This window comes from Podarcis filfolensis (assembly GCF_964270895.1).
Source record: "Podarcis filfolensis genome assembly, chromosome: 7".
NCBI lineage: Eukaryota > Metazoa > Chordata > Lepidosauria > Squamata > Lacertidae > Podarcis > Podarcis filfolensis.
This window is the reverse complement of record NC_139603.1, coordinates 63,819,237-63,840,602: the sequence shown is the minus strand read 5'-3', so window position 1 is coordinate 63,840,602 and position 21,366 is coordinate 63,819,237. Positions and strand designations below refer to the sequence as shown.

The 21,366-nt window shown below is 40.4% G+C and overlaps 1 protein-coding gene across 2 annotated transcripts in view; it reads right to left on the bottom strand.

Annotated features, from left to right (window-relative positions):
• Positions 1-482: 482 nt before the first annotated feature.
• CNBD1 (cyclic nucleotide binding domain containing 1) overlaps positions 483-21,366 on the bottom strand; it is a 128,601-nt gene continuing 107,717 nt past the window's right edge. The window contains exons 11-13 of one of the 2 annotated variants that reach the window (XM_083623374.1): positions 13,455-13,522; positions 966-1,025; positions 483-685 (exon numbers count right to left, since the gene is read on the bottom strand). In XM_083623374.1, the coding sequence (XP_083479500.1) occupies positions 551-685; positions 966-1,025; positions 13,455-13,522 (263 nt within the window). In that variant the 3' untranslated portion in view covers positions 483-550. The remainder of the gene's footprint in view (positions 686-965; positions 1,026-13,454; positions 13,523-21,366) is intronic. The other variant, XR_014550405.1, reaches the window with a different exon arrangement.

The following is a 21,366-nucleotide window of genomic DNA, read 5'->3' as shown; positions in this document are numbered from 1 at the left end:
AGGATACTGGACTAGATGGGCCATTGGCCTCATCCAGCAGGCTGCTTAATGTTCTTAATTAATTAAATCAATTAACACCTAAAACAAATTCATTTCACTACATAGCAACATAATTTTATGTTTAGGGTCTTGGTCCATTTTTTCTTTACTTGCATGTGTGTGTGTGTTTTTTAAATAAGAAAACCCAGTTTAATTAAATATGGAGAACGCTGATCCAGAAAGCTGTTGACCCTGATATTTTCCATAGGCTTTTTCAGGATAACTAAATTATTCTAAATGGAATAACCTTTCCTACTACTATTATTATTAAAAATGAACTGAAATAGGAACATTAAATGGTTTTATAATACAGGAATCAAGAGGAGCTGGACAAAGGAAAGGATACTACAAAGAAATGAATAACAGTAGCACACTGGGCTATTGACAGTAGTGAATGGGAAACAGAAGTAATTTTGAAAAAAGCCACAAGGACAACAGAAGAGTGGAGGGAGGAAATAAGCAATGGCTAAACTGTTTGTTTACACTGAATATCCATGTTGTTTTACAGAAATCATCTATAGGTAGATACGTGGGCATCCTCTTGATTCTTTTTCTCACCCCAGTTGGAAACCAGATGTTTGTGGATCCATTTTCCGACACCAGGACAAATGCCATTATAGAACAATGCATCCTTCAATATGATATCCTGATAATAGGGAGAAAAATATTGGATATTAAAACCTAACAACCAGTACTTCAATATCTAGTAAGCAATCATAATATAGGCTACTCACAAGAAGGTTCCAGTAACTCCATTCACTTCAGTAAGCAAGAAACAGCATTAATTGATTCATATTGTTTAAACAGTGGACTGTAACTGATGGAAATTATTTAACCTTAAAAAAAACCCAGTGCCCTATTAGGAGTAATCAAAGCAATGTTTTCCTTCCCAAGCCTGTTCAAAATGTTCTCCATTATTTTATTACCTTTGTATGCTCCCATTCCTTTTTTGTCTCTTTACTAATATATTTAAACTTGAGATCATCCTGCAAAGAAAGAGAGAACAATGGTGAATAGTTTAAACCCAATGTTTTTTCAATTATCTAGCCTTTGGTGGCCTAACTTCAAGAACTACCTAATTTTATAATCCCTCCAAGACTTCATGATTTAATTTATATGATTTTACATAAAATACCTCATTTCTAAACAACATGTCATGGAATATTATCACTGCAGGACACATTAGAATTCAATAACTGTTCTCAAATAAGAAGAATAGCGTTCCCTGGATAAGGAGGTTACTATCAAAACACTGGCATATGTTTCTCTCAGAACCACCCAGCTTTTTTGAACAACTGTCTCTTTCACTCAGTCAGATATGCATATATACATATATATATATACACACACACATATACCAAGTTGGTTTTCATTTGTAGAAGGCAAAGATCCTGTACTAATATACACAAATGAAAACTGCATGTAACTAATGAATACATTAATTGTAGCCCTAAATTAAACATTTTTCTTACTAACGCTCCTCAAACTCTATAGACCAGATTGTACTTTAGGAAGAGCTTTTAAAACAAATAAAGTACTCTCAGTTTTGACTACCATGAATGGACAAAAGGGCAGCTTGTTGTAACTGATCTGATTAAAGATGCAGTAAGTAAGGTATATATCATTGTTGTAAGGAAACACCTGGGACCAATTCTTGAGCTAGTACGCAGCATAAAGCAATATACCTATTTAAGGGATATTTACAGGAACCAAAAGGGATATAAGTTTTATTCCACAAAATGCTTCTTGGGGGGAAGCCTACATAAAATCCAGCTATTACACCTCCTGTGTTCAGCTCCTGGATAAGTGCCTCGACCCACAACGGAAACAAGAAAATGCACACAACCTGCGGACTGCCACACAATGTGATCCCCGTTGCTACGAAACTAATAATGGTTGGGAGTCAGAAAGTGACAAGTGAGGAGAGACGGAAGTAGGAGAAAGCAGAAACTTGCAGGGTCAATCACTTTAGAAGCAGCCGTTTAAATTCAATAAAAGACAGCATTCCAGAATAAACAAAGGAAAATCCCGTGAGTTCACTTGGAGCAGAATTATGCAAATTAAGACCATTCGTGCAAAACATTCAGATGTTTCCCACACATTGAAACTCAGTTCCCCAAACTGAAGTTATAGCGCATATATATATATATATATATATATATATATATATATATATAAACCTCTCCTGAAACATAATATTAGCAAACCCAATTCAATGAAAATTGGGCAATAGGGTCTCATCATCTAAGGAAGGCAAGGGTGTGTGACATCCTAGAAATGAGAATCTCTAACTGCCACCCTACCAATAGTACTTAACTGCAGGATTGCAACAGTGAATCATCTTAATCCAACAGAGGCAATATGTATGCAGAAACATAAATCTCTATGAGATCACAAAGCTTTTCACCAGGAACTTGAAAGCACAACTGGGGGCACCTGGAATTATGTGTGAGCTGCACAGCAGCATACCTTATTGACTCAGAGTAAGATGAACTGTTCTCCAATTGGAGAGAGCCAATTGGATTCATGTCTGAGCTCATCCAATTAAGATAGTTTCATATGTGTTCAAATGAAAGTAACTTCTGCTCAAGCACTGGAGAGGATAAACGTGCCAACAGTGAAGGGGGGGGGATGCAAAGATAAGGGGAGAACAAAATGGCCATTAGGTGCTGGAGGGACTAGTAGCACATCTTGCTATAATACAGGGATAGCTGACATGGCACCTTCTAGATGTTGCTGAACTCCAACTCCTATCAGTTGCAGCCAGTATGATCAGGGATGGTGGGAACTGTAGTCCAACAACATCTAGAGATAACCATGTTGACCACCTTAAAAGACACATCAGCAACACAGACAAATGTCAACAATACAGTCATACCTTGGGTTACAGACGCTTCAGGTTGCGTTTTTTTCAGGTTACAGACCTGCCGAAACCCGGAAGTACCAGAACGGGTTACTTCTGGGTTTCGGCAGAAGCGCTAAATCGCGCTTTGTGCATGCACAGAAGCCCCAAATCGCAACCCGTGCGTGCGCAGATGTGCTGCTGCGGGTTGCAAATGTGCATCCCGCACGGATCACGTTCGCGACCCGAGCGTCCACTGTAGTTCTGTTTTATGTATCAAGAAAAGTACTGTATTTTTCCGTGTATAAGACAACCCCAAGTATAAGACATCCCCTGTTTTTTTGAACCCAAAATTAAGGAAATGAAAGCCTAAAATAGAAGTGAAAATCTGGATGGTTGGTGGTGGCAAGTTGTTGATCTTTTGAGGAGCGATCGCCCTCAAAGTTTCCAGCATGAGGTGCATGCAGTGCACCGTGGTGCAGAAGCAAAGGCAGCGACTGGGGCACCACACGCTCCCCCTTGGTGGCAGCTGCTGCTGTGGGGAAGTGAGGAGAAGGAGGCTCCCAAACAGGATACTGAGGAAGAGCTGGGGGAAGGCAGCACCCACTGTGCGCCGGGCCATGCCGTCGAGCAAACTGAGCTGAGGAAGGTGGTGAGCAGGCTGAGGGCAGGGTGGGAGTTTGAGAGGGGAAGGGGGGGAAGGAAAGAAGGGCAAGGAGAGGTAGCTGAGGCAGCTCTCAGCAGCGGCGGTGGCAGCTGCTCTCGATCCTGTGGTCGAGGTAGTGGGGGCTTCAGGAGGCAAGCCAGTTGCCAGCATGCAGCCTGGAGGGGGAGGAGAAAGGGGGGACAGCAGCAGCAGGGACCACCTCAGCCTGCCAAGCCAAAATCCTGGACATATGCTTAAATATTTAAAAAATTCCCCCAGATGCCCATGTTCTGTGTACAAGACGTTCCCCAATTTTTTACTATTTTTTAAAGCAAAAAACCTCGTCTTATACACTGAAAAATACGTTATATGCTAGTTAGAAAGGCATTCATTATCTAAGGGGTTGTGGGTGGCGCTGTGGTCTAAACCACTGAGACTCTTGGGATTACTGATCAGTAGGTTGGCGGTTTGAATCCCCGCAATGGGGTGAGTTCCCGTTGCTCTGTCCCAGCTCCTGCCAACCTAGCAGTTCAAAAGCACACCAGTGCGAGTAGATAAATAGGTACTGCTGCGGTAGGAAGGTAAATAGTGTTTCTGTGTGCTCTGGTTTCCATCATGGTGTTCCGTTGCGCCAGAGGTGGTTTAGTCATGCTGGCCACATGACCCAGAAAGCTTTCTGTGGATAAATGCCAGCTCCCTAAGCCTGAAAGCGAGAAGAGCGCTGCAACCTCATAGGCACCTTTGACTGGACTTAACCGTCCAGGGGTCCTTTACCTTTTTTTACCTTTACATTATCTAAGCTTGCACAGACAAATCAGAAAAAGTTATTGGATCATGAAATCATAGATTCATAAGGGCTGGCAAGGACCAGACTATTGAGTCTGACCTTCTGTTGTGTAGAAGGACTATCCATCCCCTTGGCACCACAATTAAACATTAACAACCCAGACTGCATGAACACTACCCAAAGCTGTTCAAAGTGGTGCTCAGACATTCTCAAGAAACTAGTCTAGTATACCTTGTGGGTGTCACAAGGAGTACAGAACTGGATTATTTGTGGGAAATTGCATATGAATTAAAAGAAAGCATGTTACCATTAAGAGAATAATAGTCAATATTTTCTCATTAGAAAGTTAGCATAACCTGTTCACCATTTCTGCTCTTCATATATATATGACCCAGAATGAGGGTGGATGACTCGGAATATATTATGCTCTTCCCATAAATTGCTATTTAACAAAAAATTATCCAAGATTAATAAGCACACAGTTTTCCCTCCAGCATTCATAAAACTAATGAGGAATATTGAGTGCAAGGTAGGGAATATTAATTCTAAGGGTTTAAAAAATAATAATTCCACATTAAAATGATGTTAATGAATATATATATCAAAACCCCAATGGGAAAATTAAAATGCCACCAGCCCGAGAAAATTACAGTGCCATCAGCAGTCATCTCAAGTCATTTAACAACGCCATTTAAGAAGTTCCTAGTGGTCACAAAGGAACTGTCAATCACTGGAAACAATTCCAAATCAGCTGCGGAATTCTAAAAGATGGAAAACAATACAACACAAATGCAACACAATAATAATAGAAAGCCACACAAGTTAGCTCAATGTTTTATATTAAGGGTTGTTTTTTTCTAAACCATCTAAATAACAATTGTGACATGATAAATTCCTTCACCTTTGCCACCTGAGATAAATATGTTTAGGACCCACCCTGTTTTTATGATAGCAAGTAGTTTTAAGCTGTGTTTAATGTTAGATTTTACATTGTTGTAACCCATCCTGGGATCTTAGGGTAAACAGTAGGGATATAATGATTATTATTTTCAAAGTGACAATTGTCACAATCCAAAGAATGCTAATGTGATTCTTCTTGTGAGCTAGAGTTTCTGGGTTTTATTTTCCAACTACATGCCTCCCAAGGGCCCCAGAAAAAAAATATGAGACAATCAATTTTTGTGTGAGCCCTCAGCGGCCATTTTGGGTGCTGCATTCTCATGAGCTCTCTCACTGTGCTCTTGCTCCTCCAAAAAGTACTTTTTCAGGGCTTTTTCGTTTAATGACTTAAGGGAAAAGTGACTCTTCTCAATTTATGAATTAATCCATGTGTTTATGTACATTTTAAATCATTACCATTTGTGTGTGTACATAAACCTACAATATGCAATTATTACTTTCATCTGTATTTCCCCCTGATTATTACATTCTAATTATATGTTGTGAGCAGGATTTATTTATATTGGATAGCAAAAATGAGCAAATAGATTGGTTGTATTTTACAAAGACCTACAATATGTCTTATCTGTGCCATAAAATTAGACTAGATGTATGTCATGTTTAGGCAACAATATGTACCTTTCCGTAAAGGCTTCAGTAAAGTGCCATAATATTCTGTATTCTGAATTTTGTTGCATTTACAGCCCATATAAATATAACCAACCCAAAATTATTTCATGACGCAAATTTATTGGCAGATTACTTGTAATCATTTTCCTCCCTGTTCATTTCATTTCAAAACATCACGATTCCCCAGCTACAGAGATACTGGTCCCTTAGAGAAGCTGCTTAACTTACTATGTACACAAATTATGCAGCACCCAAAGCCACCTAAGGATGGTCATAGGAAAAGAATGCAGCCTTTTCCTAGATCTGGCCACTCCTTAGCTCTTCAGAAACATCTGTGATTGTGAGCAGGGAGATTTTTATTAAATGTATTATTCTTATTTAGGATGGATTCCAAAAGATTGAAATAGATGTTATGAGATCACTGGAAGCCTATTAAGCTTTTCGGGTGGGAGCAGGGATACTGTGTTAATCTGAAGGCATGTTAGTCGTGCAAATGTTAACTGCTAGAATGCTAGCTTTCCACAGGTAATCAGTGATATACTGTAGCCAACTTTCATTTTTCCGGGACGAATCTCAGCAACTTACAATGCTCACAGTCAAATACAATATGAGTACTGTGGCCCCAAAAGTTGCTTACTGGCTTGGATTTTAAATCAAGACAGAGAAGGGAAAGCCAAGCCCTTAAATATATGAATGTTAATTCCAGGGAATGACATTCGGATTTTAATTTGCCCTGGATCACTGCTGTATTTACTGTTGATTTCCTTTGATATCTTAATGTTTTAAATTTCTTTAAATCAATGGTTTTTTGTTGTTGTTCTGAACCATCTTGGAATGTGAATAAATCTTTAAATAAAGCAATTAAATATACAGTATATAATAAGTTGTTGCTCCTCCAATCACTCACGCATCAGCCTTCAAGCCACCTGTCACCCATCACCTTACATTCCTTCCTATGCTGGTGATGGTACAGGTGGGACAGAGACAAGACTTCATCAAACTTCCTCAAACCTGGAGTTGACCTGTATCTCTGTCCCTTCCTTCAAAGGTGAAATGAGCATCTTTCTCCTCAGTTCTGTCTGACCAGTTTTCAGCAGGGGTTGGCTCCACACAGAAGTCCAGTTGGGAGCTCCCAGGTAGAGTCTTTCCCAGCAGGACTTGCATTTGGCCTCAAATTAAAAAGATGTCTAATACAAGCCCCAGCGAACAATCCAGAATGTTCTTTAAGGTTCCCAGTTGTTCCTTTGAAACTGCAGGGACATTCTACATTTGATATCACCACACACAAATGTCATATGAACGTGTGCATCTGTCACCTTGAGCCAATTACAAGCTCTTTGCCTATGTCACAGGATTGTTGTAAAGGGGGGGGGGGGGAGTGCAACTGCTGTAAACAAAAACACCTTCAACAGATAAATGGAATGAAATAAAATTTTAGCTGTAAGCTGTCTTAAGTCCCTGTCATGGAAAAAGTCGAGATATAACAACAGCAGCAGCAGCAACGGAAACTGTGAGAATGATCAACATGGTGGGACTTAGTTCTGAGTAAAAATGCTTAGGATTGGTTTCTAAGGATGAACAGTCTTTACCCAGTTACTTGAAAGTAAGCTCCGTTGAATGTATTGGAATTTACATCCGAGTAGACAGTATTAGGCTCCATTTACAATAAAGGAATAAACACTCCATGGGCTTCCTTAAAAAATGGCTGGCTGCTGAAGCAGTGCAATTAAAGAATTTAAAATGGATTTTCTTCAAAATTATAGGAAGGGCTTTGTATTCCTGCTTCACAATTTCCTGCATTTGGTGCAGGTATTTTATTTTCATTATAAACAGGACTCTATGCCTACACACACACACACACACACACACACACACACACACACCACTTTTAATTGTTCTCCAAGACGTGGAGAGAGAAAAAAGGGAAACCGGAACATTCTGGGATCAAATCAGAAACAAGGATGGCTTCTGTAATTCTGGGACTGTCCCTGGAAAATCAGGACACTTGGAGGGTATGTAGGAGCTTGTCACTTGAGTTACAGTGCTTGTTGATTTATTTATTTTTCGGGGGCGGGGAAGGAATAATAGCATTTTCTGTAGGGGAAACAAATAAAGCTTTCACTGGGTGAGAAAGTTTTGTGTTTCCCTGGTTATGCTAAATGCATCTTCTACTGTATCTTGATAGCAAGAAGGGAGCCAGACAACATCATTTTATCCACAGCTCAAGCACTCTAGGACTGGACTATTAACTTCCTTTTCTGCTACCATGGCAACAAGTTTTGCAAGAGTGTTGGTTTGGAGAGAGTTTTTTTCTTTCTTTCTAAAGCCTCTTGTTGCTTTTTTCCCCCTCATAGTTTTTTTTGCCAGTAACCTAATCTTTCTAAGCTTTAAGTGTCTTGACCTTGGATGCTAACCCACTTATTTGGAAGTAATTTCCACTGAAACAGTGGCCACAATCCAGCACATGCTTAGGTACACTTAAGCCAATTAATGCCAACAGCGTAAGCACACAAAACTCTGTGTAGGGTTTGTTTGTTTAGGATTGGATTGTTGAGCTGTCAATCAAATGATGTTCATGATCGTACACATACAGAGAGGACACAGTTATCGATAGAAAAAAGCTAGTATTATTGAAACTCAGTTTAATGCACCATTGTGAGATGTTTTCCAATACCCTGTTGTGTACTTTATCACAGTAAAAGGAATAACATTAAGTATAAGGAATAACATTATTCTAAAAGGAACCATTTTAAAGGTGTCTTCATATATTACAGCAACACTGAACAGTACAAATCCCATCTTACAAATAAAAAAATGCATGTTCTAGATAATACATTCAACTTGTTAAGGAGAATTTTCAAATGCCAAAATGACAATAACCAATCTTTATCTAGTTTCAGAAAATATTGCTATTAACATGCAAAAGAAATTAATAATACTAATCATTAGTCCTGGAGATTTGTGTGCTTGTGTGTGTGTTTACATTAGAGCCAGAAAATAGGCTAATACTGAAACGCGTATGTGTTACTTATTTTATTGAGGATGCTAATTACAAAGAAGGCTTAAAGAAATGTGAAAACACATCTAAATACTAATTAAAACCAAGGTTAGGCTGGGAACAGTGGTTTACCACTTGAAACAAGACTCTGTGAAAATCCTCATTATGCTGAAAAAAAGATTCCAGTTCACCAGTTTGACTGACTCACTGCTGTTGTGGAATTTTTTTATAAATATGCATATTCACTATCACTGTCCTTGGTAGCTTGCTTTCGTAGGCAGGCAGCTTCTGTTTGAAACCTTTAGCCCTTGGAAACACCTGATAACCTGCCCCATAACCTGCCCTTTAGAATGATATTTCCATATCTACCAAACCAGGGGTAGAGGAAAATGCACACATTAAGAGCAAGCACATTTTCTGGTGAAGGTAACATACAATAAGCAGCATTATCAAATAAATTAAGTTTCTAGGGTAATATGCAATGCTATATTCTTGTTGTGGGGTAAATGGGGTGATAGGGGAAGGGCAGTACCTCTGGTGGGGGACACATCATGCTCCTCCTGGGGTAGTTTGTCTACCCTGCACTCAGCTCTCACCTGTGACTTCACTGTTCAGCAAGTGACAGTGATCATACCCCAGGAATGGCCTTGACTGGCTGGCTAAACCAGGTGAAGGTAGTCGATGAGACTCAAACCCTTTGTGAGTTGGGGACTTGCCCTGCATGTCAATACAGGCTCCAGTGGATTGAATGGACAGAACCAATAGTGGGTCCAACAGTCAAGAAGGTGGTTTCTGCACGTGCTTTAGAGGGAAGTGATGGGCAGATAGGGCTCGTCAAGCTAGGAAGGTAGCCTATCTAAGACAAGGAAAACTCTGATCCTAAACCTCTGCTGCCTTGTGGGATACCTTTGGGAGAAGATTAGGCTAAGGAATAAACCCTACACAAATCCAGAGTGGAGTTCCTAAGACATTTGGATAGCACTTTGTACACCACATTCACAAGTCCTGGTGCCAGATGTGTTGCTCTGCTTTCCTTTGGAGCAAATCAGTAAGGCTGAGAGTGGGATCTTGTCATTAGGGCAGCCTAGGACCTCCATACACACTGCCCAGGCTTGCGCCCCAGGAAGGTCACTTTGGAGCTGATAATGCAGCAGTTTGAGTTCACCCCTGGAGGAGCACTCCATTGTCTCTTGAGACAGATGGATGCCAACAATCCTTGTTGTGAATTTACATCATGCGTACCAGAGGTAGGCAACCTCAGGCCCGGGGGCTGGATGTGCCCCAATTGTCTTCTCAATCCAGCCCACGGACGGTCCAGGAATCAGTGTGTTTTTACATGAGTAGAATGTGTGCTTTTATTTAAAATGCATCTCTGGGTTATTTGTGGGGCATAGGAATTCGTTCATTTCCCCCCCCCTTCAAAATATAGTCAGCCCCCCACAAGGTCTGAGGGACAGTGGACCGGCCCACGGCTGAAAAAGTTTGCTGACCCCCGATGTGTACTATCTCTAAGAGAAATAGTTTTGCATGTTCATGACTGTGTGCATGTTACGGGCGCATGGTTATGTGTGGGTCTGGCCTCATCCACTACTGCAATGTGACAGCTCTTCATGCTGAAAAATGTTCCCACACCTGATTTTAATGCTTCTGCATTTCTACATAACTAGAGAGCGCTCCAAATATGTGGGATTCACTAACTTAGATTTGGCTGTGCTGATTTAATTTGCTCATTTCCAATATTTATAGAATGCATTTCTCCAGAGATGCCCACAAAGCAGTTTACACAACAGTCATGAAAATCATCTATCAAAATAATATGGCGTTAAAACAAACAAACAAAACAATCAGTTCCATAAACAGACATAGTATAACTTACCTAAAATATCTGCTGAAATAGGATGGTTTTGGTCAAGTGTCTGCAATTCAATAGGGAGGAGGCCTGTCTAATCTCAACTGGGTGGGAGTTCCAAAGAACTAAGTCCACAATACCTGAATGCACAGCTCCTGCTGGATACGAATCATGCATCTGAACCACGAGGGACCACTAACAGAGACTCTCACAAAGATCTCAGTGGTGAGGCAGGGATATAAGGCATTGTGTGGGCTTTAAGGTATACTGGACCTGAATTATTAAGGGTTAAAGAACCGTGAACTTGGCTTGCTAACATGTGGGCAGTCTGTGCAATCCTTCAAGCACCAGAGTTATTATGTGTTGGTGGTTGTGTGTCCCCAACAATGGTTTAGCCACAACATCTTACATCAGATGGAGCGTCTAGATTTGCTCCTTCCAAATAGATAGGCACTCAGCCACCCTGAGCTCACTTTTGAAAGAGAATGATTATGTTTGTTTTGCTAAATCAATTCAAATGTCTGCATAATTTTAAGAGTGTGTCACCCTGACATTCTGGGACAGGCAGATTTCACATGAAACTAAATAAGATATCCTCCACTCAGCTTCATGGCTTGACAAGACCCGCAACACATCCTACACATAGCAGCTAAATGCACCGAGTTCTTTACAGTTCTTCAGTATCTTGAAGACTTGGTTCACCAGTCTCACAGTATTCTTCACAGACTCTTTTAGGCAATCGAAACACAATAAAGCAGAGCATGAAACACAGACTAGAATGGTAGGATTGTTCTGTATGATCCGGATGAAGTTGAAAAGTATTTATTGGGGGGGGGGATGAATGTTGCTTGCTTAATTAATAAAACATTAAATTTTAACCACACCAAATTATGCAATATTTAAGGGAAATATGAATATTTGATGGTGTGGAAGTTACAGGAACTTCATAAAAATGGAGTTTAAACATTGACAGTCTCTGTGGCACAGCTATGTTGACTTTATTTTAGGTCAGTTTTCATTTTTCATATGAAAAATTGCTTACTTAAGAAAACAGTAAGATGCCTGCCAGCACAGGACCACCTAAGCCCACAGTGGCCAAGCAGATGCCTATGGGAAGCCCACCAGCTTCCTGCTATTGTTCCCTGGAAACTGGTATTCAGAGCCAGACAGCCTCTGATCCAAAAGGTATTATCTAGCCATAATTACTAGTAGCTGATGGAGGCTTCCCCATCCATGAATTTGTCCAATCTCTTTTAAAGCTATCTAAGTCTATGAAGCTACCAGCATACGTTTGACCAAACTGCGGGAGGCAGTGGAAGACAGGAGTGCCTGGCGTGCTCTGGTCCATGGGGTCACGAAGAGTCGGACATGACTAAACAACAACAGCAGCAACAAAGTCTATGACCACTTTCACATTATGCATTGCATGAATAACAACTTTCTTTGGTCTGTCCTGAACCTTCCCCACATTCGGCTTCATTGGATGCCCCATGCTATAGCATTATGAGAAGAGAGACAAACATTTATCTCTATCCACATTTTATTAACCTTTTATCACATATCTCTATACTCACCCTTTTGTCTAAACAAACCCTAAAAGTTGTTGAGTAACCTATTCTTTTTAGGTCCAGACCTGTGGTCATTCTGGTCTCTTCCACACCTTTTCTATTTCTGTAATTTCTCTTTTGAGATACAGTTACCAGAACTATACACAAAATTTGCCAAGTACTTAGTATTCCACTCTCGGCACTCCTTGGCTTATATCTCAACTAGCCTCTCCTGTCAGTCTGCCTGCCTGCCAGCTGATCAGTCAGGTTTTGATGCTTCTCAGACTTCCAGCCAACTACCCCATTCCACTTTCCCCCACCTCCTTTACTTTTCTAACTAACTCGACATTTCATGGCTGCTAAAATGCCCAGTGTTTATTGGGCAATTTCTGACTTTCCTCCCCTAAGCCTGCTGACACCTCTCCTGTGTGCAAATGTCACCATTTTGGCCACATAAGGATTGGCACTCACCCCTGCATGTTTCAGACAGAACGAACTAATGTGACCTGCACAAAAATGCTACAGTATTGTTTCTGTTAAGTGTTGCAGCCTGCCATGTGCTTTTCCAGTACACTCAGTTTCATTCCACCCGCAAAAGTCAGTCAGCATTCCATAGCATCTGAGCATGCTCATCATTGTGGGGCTATATTAGGAGCTTCCCCCCAATATTTTCCCTTTTGTACTTCTGCAAGGTTTGGAACATAAGAAGAGCCTGCTAGTTCTGCATTCAGCTCCCACCAGAAGCCTGAGAGCCAATAAAAAAAAAAAATCTGAACTAAGCTATAATCATACTAAATACTATGATCTTCTGGACAATTTAGGGTCTAATCCCAAAAGCACAAACTCTGCAACAGTTGCCCTACTACAGGGCTTTTCTAATGTACAGTAGTACCTCGGGTTACAGACACTTCAGGTTACAGACGCCACTAACCCAGAAATAGTACCTTGGGTTAAGAACTTTGCTTCAGGATAAGAACAGAAATCGTGTGGTGGCGGTGCGGTGGCAGTGGGAGGCCCCATTAGCTAAAGTGGTACCTCAGGTTAAGAACAGTTTCAGGTTAAGAAAGGACCTCCGGAACAAATTAAGTTCTTAACCCGAGGTACCACTGTATGCTCTTTCCATCCTGTTGCAAATTTTCCTTTCTCCCTTCGCAAAATTTCAAAATATTTTACTTACAAATGTGACATTTTCAAACGATGGCCGTACTGTCTGTTCAAAGAGCAACTGAATCTCTGGAGCTAAACCTGCAATGTAATGAAGGGGAAGGAAAGTCCCTGTTACCTTTTGTAGGAAAGCTAAGGAAAGAAACGGAATAAAGTGCAGTCCAAATATTATCATTCCTGAAGTAAATAGATTCCAGGGCAACAAAGACTAATGTTACATTTCCTTGGAATGGGGTTTCCCTTAGTTTTGTATGCTGACAGCTACTTGCTTTATGTAGCAAATGCTTTCTACTATTATATTAGACTTGCAGCCGTAAAGAACTATTAAATTATGGAGCCACATTCATGGCCCCAGTGCTAAACCTGAGTTGGCTGAATTGCATTCCTCAAGGCCACTGACATGAACAAACACTGCAGTATTATGAAGAGCTACTCTCTCCCAACCCCAGTCCTTACATATGACTTAGGACCATATCATGTCACTCCACTTTAAGCAATATCACACTACTTTAAGCAGTCATGGCTTCCCCCAAATAATCTTGGGAAATGTAGTTTATTAAGGGTGCTAGGAGTTGTAAGGCGGCTCCCTTTTCCTGGAGACAACTACAATTCTTAGGACTGACAGTTAAAACCACTCTGCAAATCATAGCTCTGTGAGGGGAATTGGGGTCTAACCACTCTCAGAACCCTTAACTAACTACAGTTCCTAGGATTCTTTGGAGGAAGATATGACTGCTTAAAGTGGTATAAAACTGCTTTAAGGGTATAATACAGATATGGCCTTACATTTAATTACGTTTGCATATAGTTATAGTGTTGGAACAATGATTCTTCACCACTGTCGAAGCAATGATTCTTCAACATCAACTTTGTTGGATTGGTAATGTGATTCGGATGTCTGATTAACGTCTTCCAAAGCAACTACTCTATTCCCAATTTAAGAATGGATAGCGAAATACCAGTGGACAACAAAAGAGGTTTAAAGATGCTCTCAAGCCAAATCTAAAAAAATGCAGCATGGGAAATTGGAAAACACTGGCCTGCAAACAGTCCAATTAGAGAACAGCCTTTACCAAAGGTGTCTTGGACTTTGAAGAAGCACGAACTCAGGACAAAAGGGAGAAATGAGCTATGAGGAAGGCACGCTTGGCAAACCCTCACTATGATCAACTCCTGCCCGGAAGCCTCTGTCCCCACTGTGGAAGGACGTGTGGATCCAGAATTGGCCTCCACAGTCACTTACGGACACACTGTTAAGACCGTGTTCATGGAAGACAATCTTACTCGGCTATGAGAGATCGCCGAGAAGAAGAAAATAGTTATAGTGCAGTTCAGAAATCTAACTCTTTCCCTATGTCATAAACTCAAAAAGTGTTTAAGGCATACTTTTTCTCTCTTTCTTGGTTCTTTAGCTCATTCTGTACTCTGCTGAAATCCTAACCTGCCATGCAGGATTTTTGCTTCCAGATCCTCAAGGTCCTTCCAATTCTATTTGGATGGGATTGGTTGACAGTTGGTTACTTGGAATGGTAGCTTCAGTAGTAGCAACAGAATCCATGTGTCTATTCCAGTGAATAGACAAATCAGGAACTTAGGACCACCCCTCTGCTAATGACAAGCATTCAGCTCCAAGAAGTAACCACAGGATAGGATACCATGCCATATCAATATTGCCTATGTAGCACATCTGTTTAGGGCCACATGCTAAAACAGATGGAAATTTTCAGCAATTTGGAGCTTGAGCTTTTGCAGGACTCCAACTCCCATCATCCCTGAACACTGGACATGCCAGGAAAGGCAGCCCCAGACAGCATAGCCAATGTTCAGGGATCCTTTAAGACATGAGTAGGCAAACTAAGGCCCGGGGGCCAGATCTGGCCAAATCGCCTTCTAAATCCGGCCCGCGGGTGGTCCGGAATTCACATGTTTTTACATGAGTAGAATGTGTGCTTTTATTTAAAATGCATATATGGGTTATTTGTGGGGCATAGGATTTCATTCATTTCCCCCCCCCTTCAAAATATAGTCTGGCCCCCCACAAGGTCTGAGGGACAGTGGACCGGCCCGCTGCTGAAAAAGTTTGCTGACCCCTGCTTTAAGAGAATGCTGCTTTCTTTTAATATGGCCATGTGCAGTGTCCTGTCAGACATGACTTTGCATACCACAGATAGCATTTCTATATCCTGGACAGGAAAAGCAGATAACAACAACTATTAAACTATTAAGTGTCCAACCCTAAGAAAATGAAGAGAGAATAATTAGCATTTATATAAGCAATGAAGAAGAGAAAGAGGGAGGGGGGATAAGCAGTAATTACAGCCAAAGGCCGGAAGAATAATGGGCAAAGGACACAGCTGCTACAGTTTAACAAGTCAGCAAAATAATAATATGGATGGGCTTTGGGGTCCAGATTGCTAATTACTTAAACTCCCATTTATGGAGCATGCTTAGCATCTGCCTGTCAGAAATATAAAGGAATTTGTTGGGTACTGAATATGTCTGATAATCTGCTGGTTGGGAACGACTGAGTTACAGCTGGGATTTTTAGAAAACCAGGGCCAAAGTTTCAGAAATAGATGGCTTGGGGGGGGGGGGAATAGGAAAGAAGTACCATCTATTTATTGGATAAGCTAATGCCTCCAGTAAGGATGGGGGAGAAATTCCATTTGATTCACATTTTAAGCTGAGCCTACCTAATTCGTATTCCTGAAACATGAACTGAAATGCAGCTATCCTTCAAAATGTGAACTTTTTCAAATTTTGCAATGCAACTCAAAAATGTAGGCAAAGGATGTGTACATTAGGGGGAAGTGTGCATATCAACGCCTTTATTAGTGAAGCTGACATATAAAAGTGTACTCTATTCAGGAAAATTGTTTTTGGAGGAATGAACACTACAATGCTGCTGAATTCTCACGGTGGCTTTGAAAACAAGAACTGCAAGCGTATAAAAGCAAGTACAGTGGTACCTCGGGTTACATACACTTCAGGTTACATATGCTTCAGGTTACAGACTCCGCTAACCCAGAAATAGTACCTCTGGTTAAGAACTTTGCTTCAGGATGAGAACAGAAATCGTGCAGCAGCGGCGCAGCAGCAGCACGAGGCCCCATTAGCTAAAGTGGTGCTTCAGGTTAAGAACAGTTTCAGGTTAAGAACAGACCTCCGGAACGAATTAAGTACTTAACCCGAGGTACCACTGTACCAGTTCAGAAATTACTTTTGAGTGATCAGATCCCACTTTACCCTTTAAATGCACATTGTCCTGCTCAAACGAGAAGGAATTCTAAGTAGACATGCATAGGATTGTATTTTTTAAAATTTATTTATTTATTTAAAAACAAATAAACCAGATGGGGGAATCTAGATTTTAGAATAAGAACTGGAATTCATTTAAATATTGGAATGATTGGGTCACTATTGTTGTTGTGTTTAAAAAAAAATAAACCTATATGCCAGGATAATAAGTAACAAGAACCCACAGTTATGTCACCTTTAACACATACTTGTACATTCCATTACCACTCTCAGTTTTCCTGCTTTCCGTCTCTGTTTAATTTTTATATTCTAGCAGCAGCAGTTCCATAACTGGTCGATTACTTGAATGATGGCTTGTGCCAGAGAAATGGGAGCAGTGTGCTGGTTGCAGGAGGTGGGACTCATATTGGATCACCATGGATGTTCTGGCTGTACTTTCCAATACACTAATGCTAACATTACCAGCTGCATCCTGTCAGAGATTTTTTTTATTTTTTTTATCAGCCAAGCAATCTGCCATGCTTTAAAAATACAATGTGTGTGAAATCAAGAGAGAAGAAAAATATAATCTCATGATGAGAACACTTCTTGGAAGAATCAGCGTTGATGCGCTGGTGAGTTTCTCTGCCCCCTCCTTTGAAACACATAGCAAATGAAGCAAGGCTTAAAATGGACAGATTCTTGACAACGTGATCTCCAGATGTAAACCACAACCCCTCCACACACACAAAAGGAGAGAGAGAGAGAGAGAGAGAGAGAGAGAGAGAGAGAGTGTTCCTCTTCTTCCGGCTCTTTTCACTTTTCTCCTCTGATCAACATGATTCTGTCAATTTGGAAGTGGGGGGAGGAATGAATCATGCATTACAAATGGGCATTTCTCAAAACTACCATCTAAAGCTGCCAGAGAGACTTATTTAAGAGGTAAAGCTACTTTCTTGCATCATATACATCAGGGATAGGGATAGTATGGCACTCCTGGTATTGTTGGATCCCTACTCCCATCATCTCCCATTTTGGCTGGGACTGGAATCAGAGTAAGTTATGGGGAAGGAATTTGATTCACTTTGCATTAAAATGCAAACTTACAGAATGTGCACTTTCGGAAATGGTACACAAACCAAAACAGACATTCTTCAAAATTCACATTTCTCTGAATTTTGTAATGCAGTTCTCCAGCCAAGTAATGGGGACAAAAAAATGCATATATTAAGTGTGCCTATAAATGCATACATTAGTGAAAATAATATACAAAATGCATTATATTAGGGAGGTGTTGCTTTGCATAAATATGCATAGGAGGAAAAATGTGTAGTGAAATGCCAATGAATTTTCATAAGGACTTTTTTCACACACACACACAAATCATAAACTGATGTGGAAAACAAAGCTTAAATGTATGGTATACAGCCTCTCTCTCATCCTAAGCTACTTCAAAGATTTAGATTGATGTACGCTGCTACAAGTTCATTAGAGGAAGAGTGAGATTTAGAGAATAAGCGGGGAGGAAGAGAAGGAGAATTCTAATGGACCATAGTTGAAATGGCTTCTGTTGGCCAATAATGTTGAGACAAAGAGCGCCCCTCTTCAATGACACATGCCTAAGGCTAGATTAAAAGACAGAGGACAAAAAATGTGGCTTGTCCTTACTCAGTTTCTAATAAACAACAACAGAAGAATAAGAATAGTTTTCATCTATTGATAAATCTTAAAAAATGCAGCAGAATAAACCAATATTCACACTCACACTGAGTCCCAAGTAGATAAGACTTGCTGCCACCTCAGACCAGTAGCATTTCATATTATGCACACAAGGGCAATGTAAGCTGAAAAGCCAGTTTTGTACTGGGTCTAAAAAAGATATCTGCATATAAAGCATAATAAAATCAAGACCTATAATCATCCAAAGATTCAGAGAAGTTAAGGGGATTAGGAAAAGCAGACTGCTACCAAAATGGGGGGAAGACCCCTCTTGTTATCTGCATCTAGCACATTTATCTTCATTTCAAGCTTTGCTTTTTTTAAGTCTAAAAATACAGAGAACACATCTGCCAGTCCTTGAAAGGAAACAGAATTATGAGCAGTAAATAGAGTGAAGATCCAGGATATAAAAAGAACAAATAATGCAAAGTGGATTGCAGTTCACTAGAGCAAATGTACCTCCTGCAAAAATATCCCCATTTTCCTCTCCCACATCCTCTGCACTGCCACCATTCGCACATTCATTCAATAGACATGTGAAGTTAAAATTCATTTACTTATCAACTCTATATACATCACTTTATATTTTCTTGCGCTGCATGGCATTCACCATTTTGTGCCCATTCGCCCATTTTGGAGAACTGTTCATAGTCCTTTTGGATTTCCAGTACCTTGAATAATCCACAAACAAGGCCACCTCACCACTCATTCCTGATGCCAAGTTTAAAAGTTCTGGTCTCGGGGGAGCCCACTTCTTTCTCCCCTCCACTGTGAGATCTGCCCATTTATTCCTACTCTCTATTCCCTGATGAATTATCCTGATGTCCAGCTACAATCCTGCTGTTGAGGGCGTGTGTATACACTGCCCTTTCAGAATATTAAAGAAAGCACGAATCAACTGTTTCAGAGGATAGATTTGATTTGGTCCCCTTCTGTTCCATTATTATTATTATTATTATTATTATTATTATTATTATTATTATTAAAATTTATATACTGCCTTTCATCAAGAGACCACAGGGAAGTTTACAACATAGAACACATAATTTTAAATGACAGTAACTCTCCCCACCCTAGCAAAAAATAGCTTATTGGTGCAACTGCTGATTTTCTGAAACACTCATCGCTGTTGCGTGCATGCACAGTTCCTTTAGAATGAGTTTGCACTCCATCAAACATCAGTGCAGTAACACAACAGTGGTCCCATCATCAGCACCCATAAAAAAACCTGCACCGCTATTTAACATTTACCTAGGTGCCATATATGTTCTTTTTAAAGCCTACAGATTAAAGAAAATGAATATGGATTACTCTTGGTTTTTAAGAATCATTATTTATTATTCTCATAAGGAGAAAGTGAGCAATTCATTTTATGTAATGCATTACAGCCAGAAGAGGGATATAAGGTGTTTCAGTGTATATAAATATAAAGCACCACAATATTTATCCTGTTACTTTTATGGCTTTAAATCTGCTCTCTTTATCTCCTCCCCAAAGAGCAGTAGTATGTGCAGAAATAAAATTATGAAACGTGAAGTTATCCTTAGCTTCAGCATCAGCATGATGTAAAGTTTCTTACTTATGACTTCCCAGGGACCTCTCGCAAGAATTAAGCAAATCAACCGTATTGTAAATCAGTCATTCATTGGTCTGAAAATCGTGTAAGAAAAATTAACCTCGGTTTTAAGAAAGGACACTTTTATTCGCAAGCTGGATTCAGTTCAGTCTTTTAAAATGAAGTGACTTGGGTAAAGTTCAGGATAAGAAGCTTGTAGTTTTGACTTATATGCAAACGTATATGACTTATATGCAAACGTATCCTACAGCAACACACACCCATGACTAGCTGCAGTTATTTACTATAGTAGATGATATAAGATATTTGCCATTATCCAGAGAAGTGCACAACCAACTCTGTGTCCTGTTCTAGCAGGGTACTAGGCAAGGGGATGTCTGAAGCAATCATCATCATCATCATCATCATCCAGCTAATTGCATGTATTAGCTGAGGCAACAAGTAGCTAGGTACTGGTAACGAGAGCAGTTAGGACAGGTATGGGGAATCTTTTTTCGAGTCTGGGGCCATATTTCCTTCCAGCAACCATCTGGGAGCCACATGACAGTAATGATCAGGGCCAGAGGCAAAATGGGCAGAGCAACAAATGCAAATCTTACCTTTGTATAGCAGGCTGTTTTACACACACACACACACACACACACACACACACACACTGGAGTTCAGGCAACTCATTTACAGTTGTACCTTGGTTTTTGAACAGCTTAGTTCTCAAACGTTTTGGCTCCCGAACGCCACAAACTCAGAAGTGACTGTTCCGGTTTGTGAACTATTTTTGGAAGCCGAATGTCCGATGGTGCTTCCACAGCTTCTGATTGGCTGCAGGAGCTTCCTGCAGCCAATCAGAAGCCATAGTTTGGTTTTCAAACATTTTGGAAGTTGAATAGACTTCCGGAATGGATTCCCTTCGACTTCCAAGGTACGACTGTAGTTCAAGACACTGGATTCACAGTCTTGGGGATGCACATACAAACACTGTGGACAATTCCTCTTCTCAGGGATGCCAACTTGAATAAAATACTGGGGGGGGGCATATAGTCAATCACATGATGTGACACAAGTTGTGGACTCTCCAGAGGTTTGAGTGCCATCTCTCATGGATGCTTTAGCTGAGATTCTGCATTGCAGGGGGTTGGACTAGATCAATGGTTCTCAACCTGTGGGTCCCCAGATGTTGTTGGACTACAGCTCCCATCATCCCTGACCACTAGTCTTGCTGGCTAGGAATGATGGGAATTGTAGTCCAACAACATCTGGTTGAGAACCACAGGTTGAGAACCACTGTATGAGATGAACCTTGGGGTCCCTTCAAACTCTACAGTTCTATGATTCTATGATCCCCTCTGGCCAAGCAGAGTTTATATACTCAAGATAATGTCATATACAAATCAGT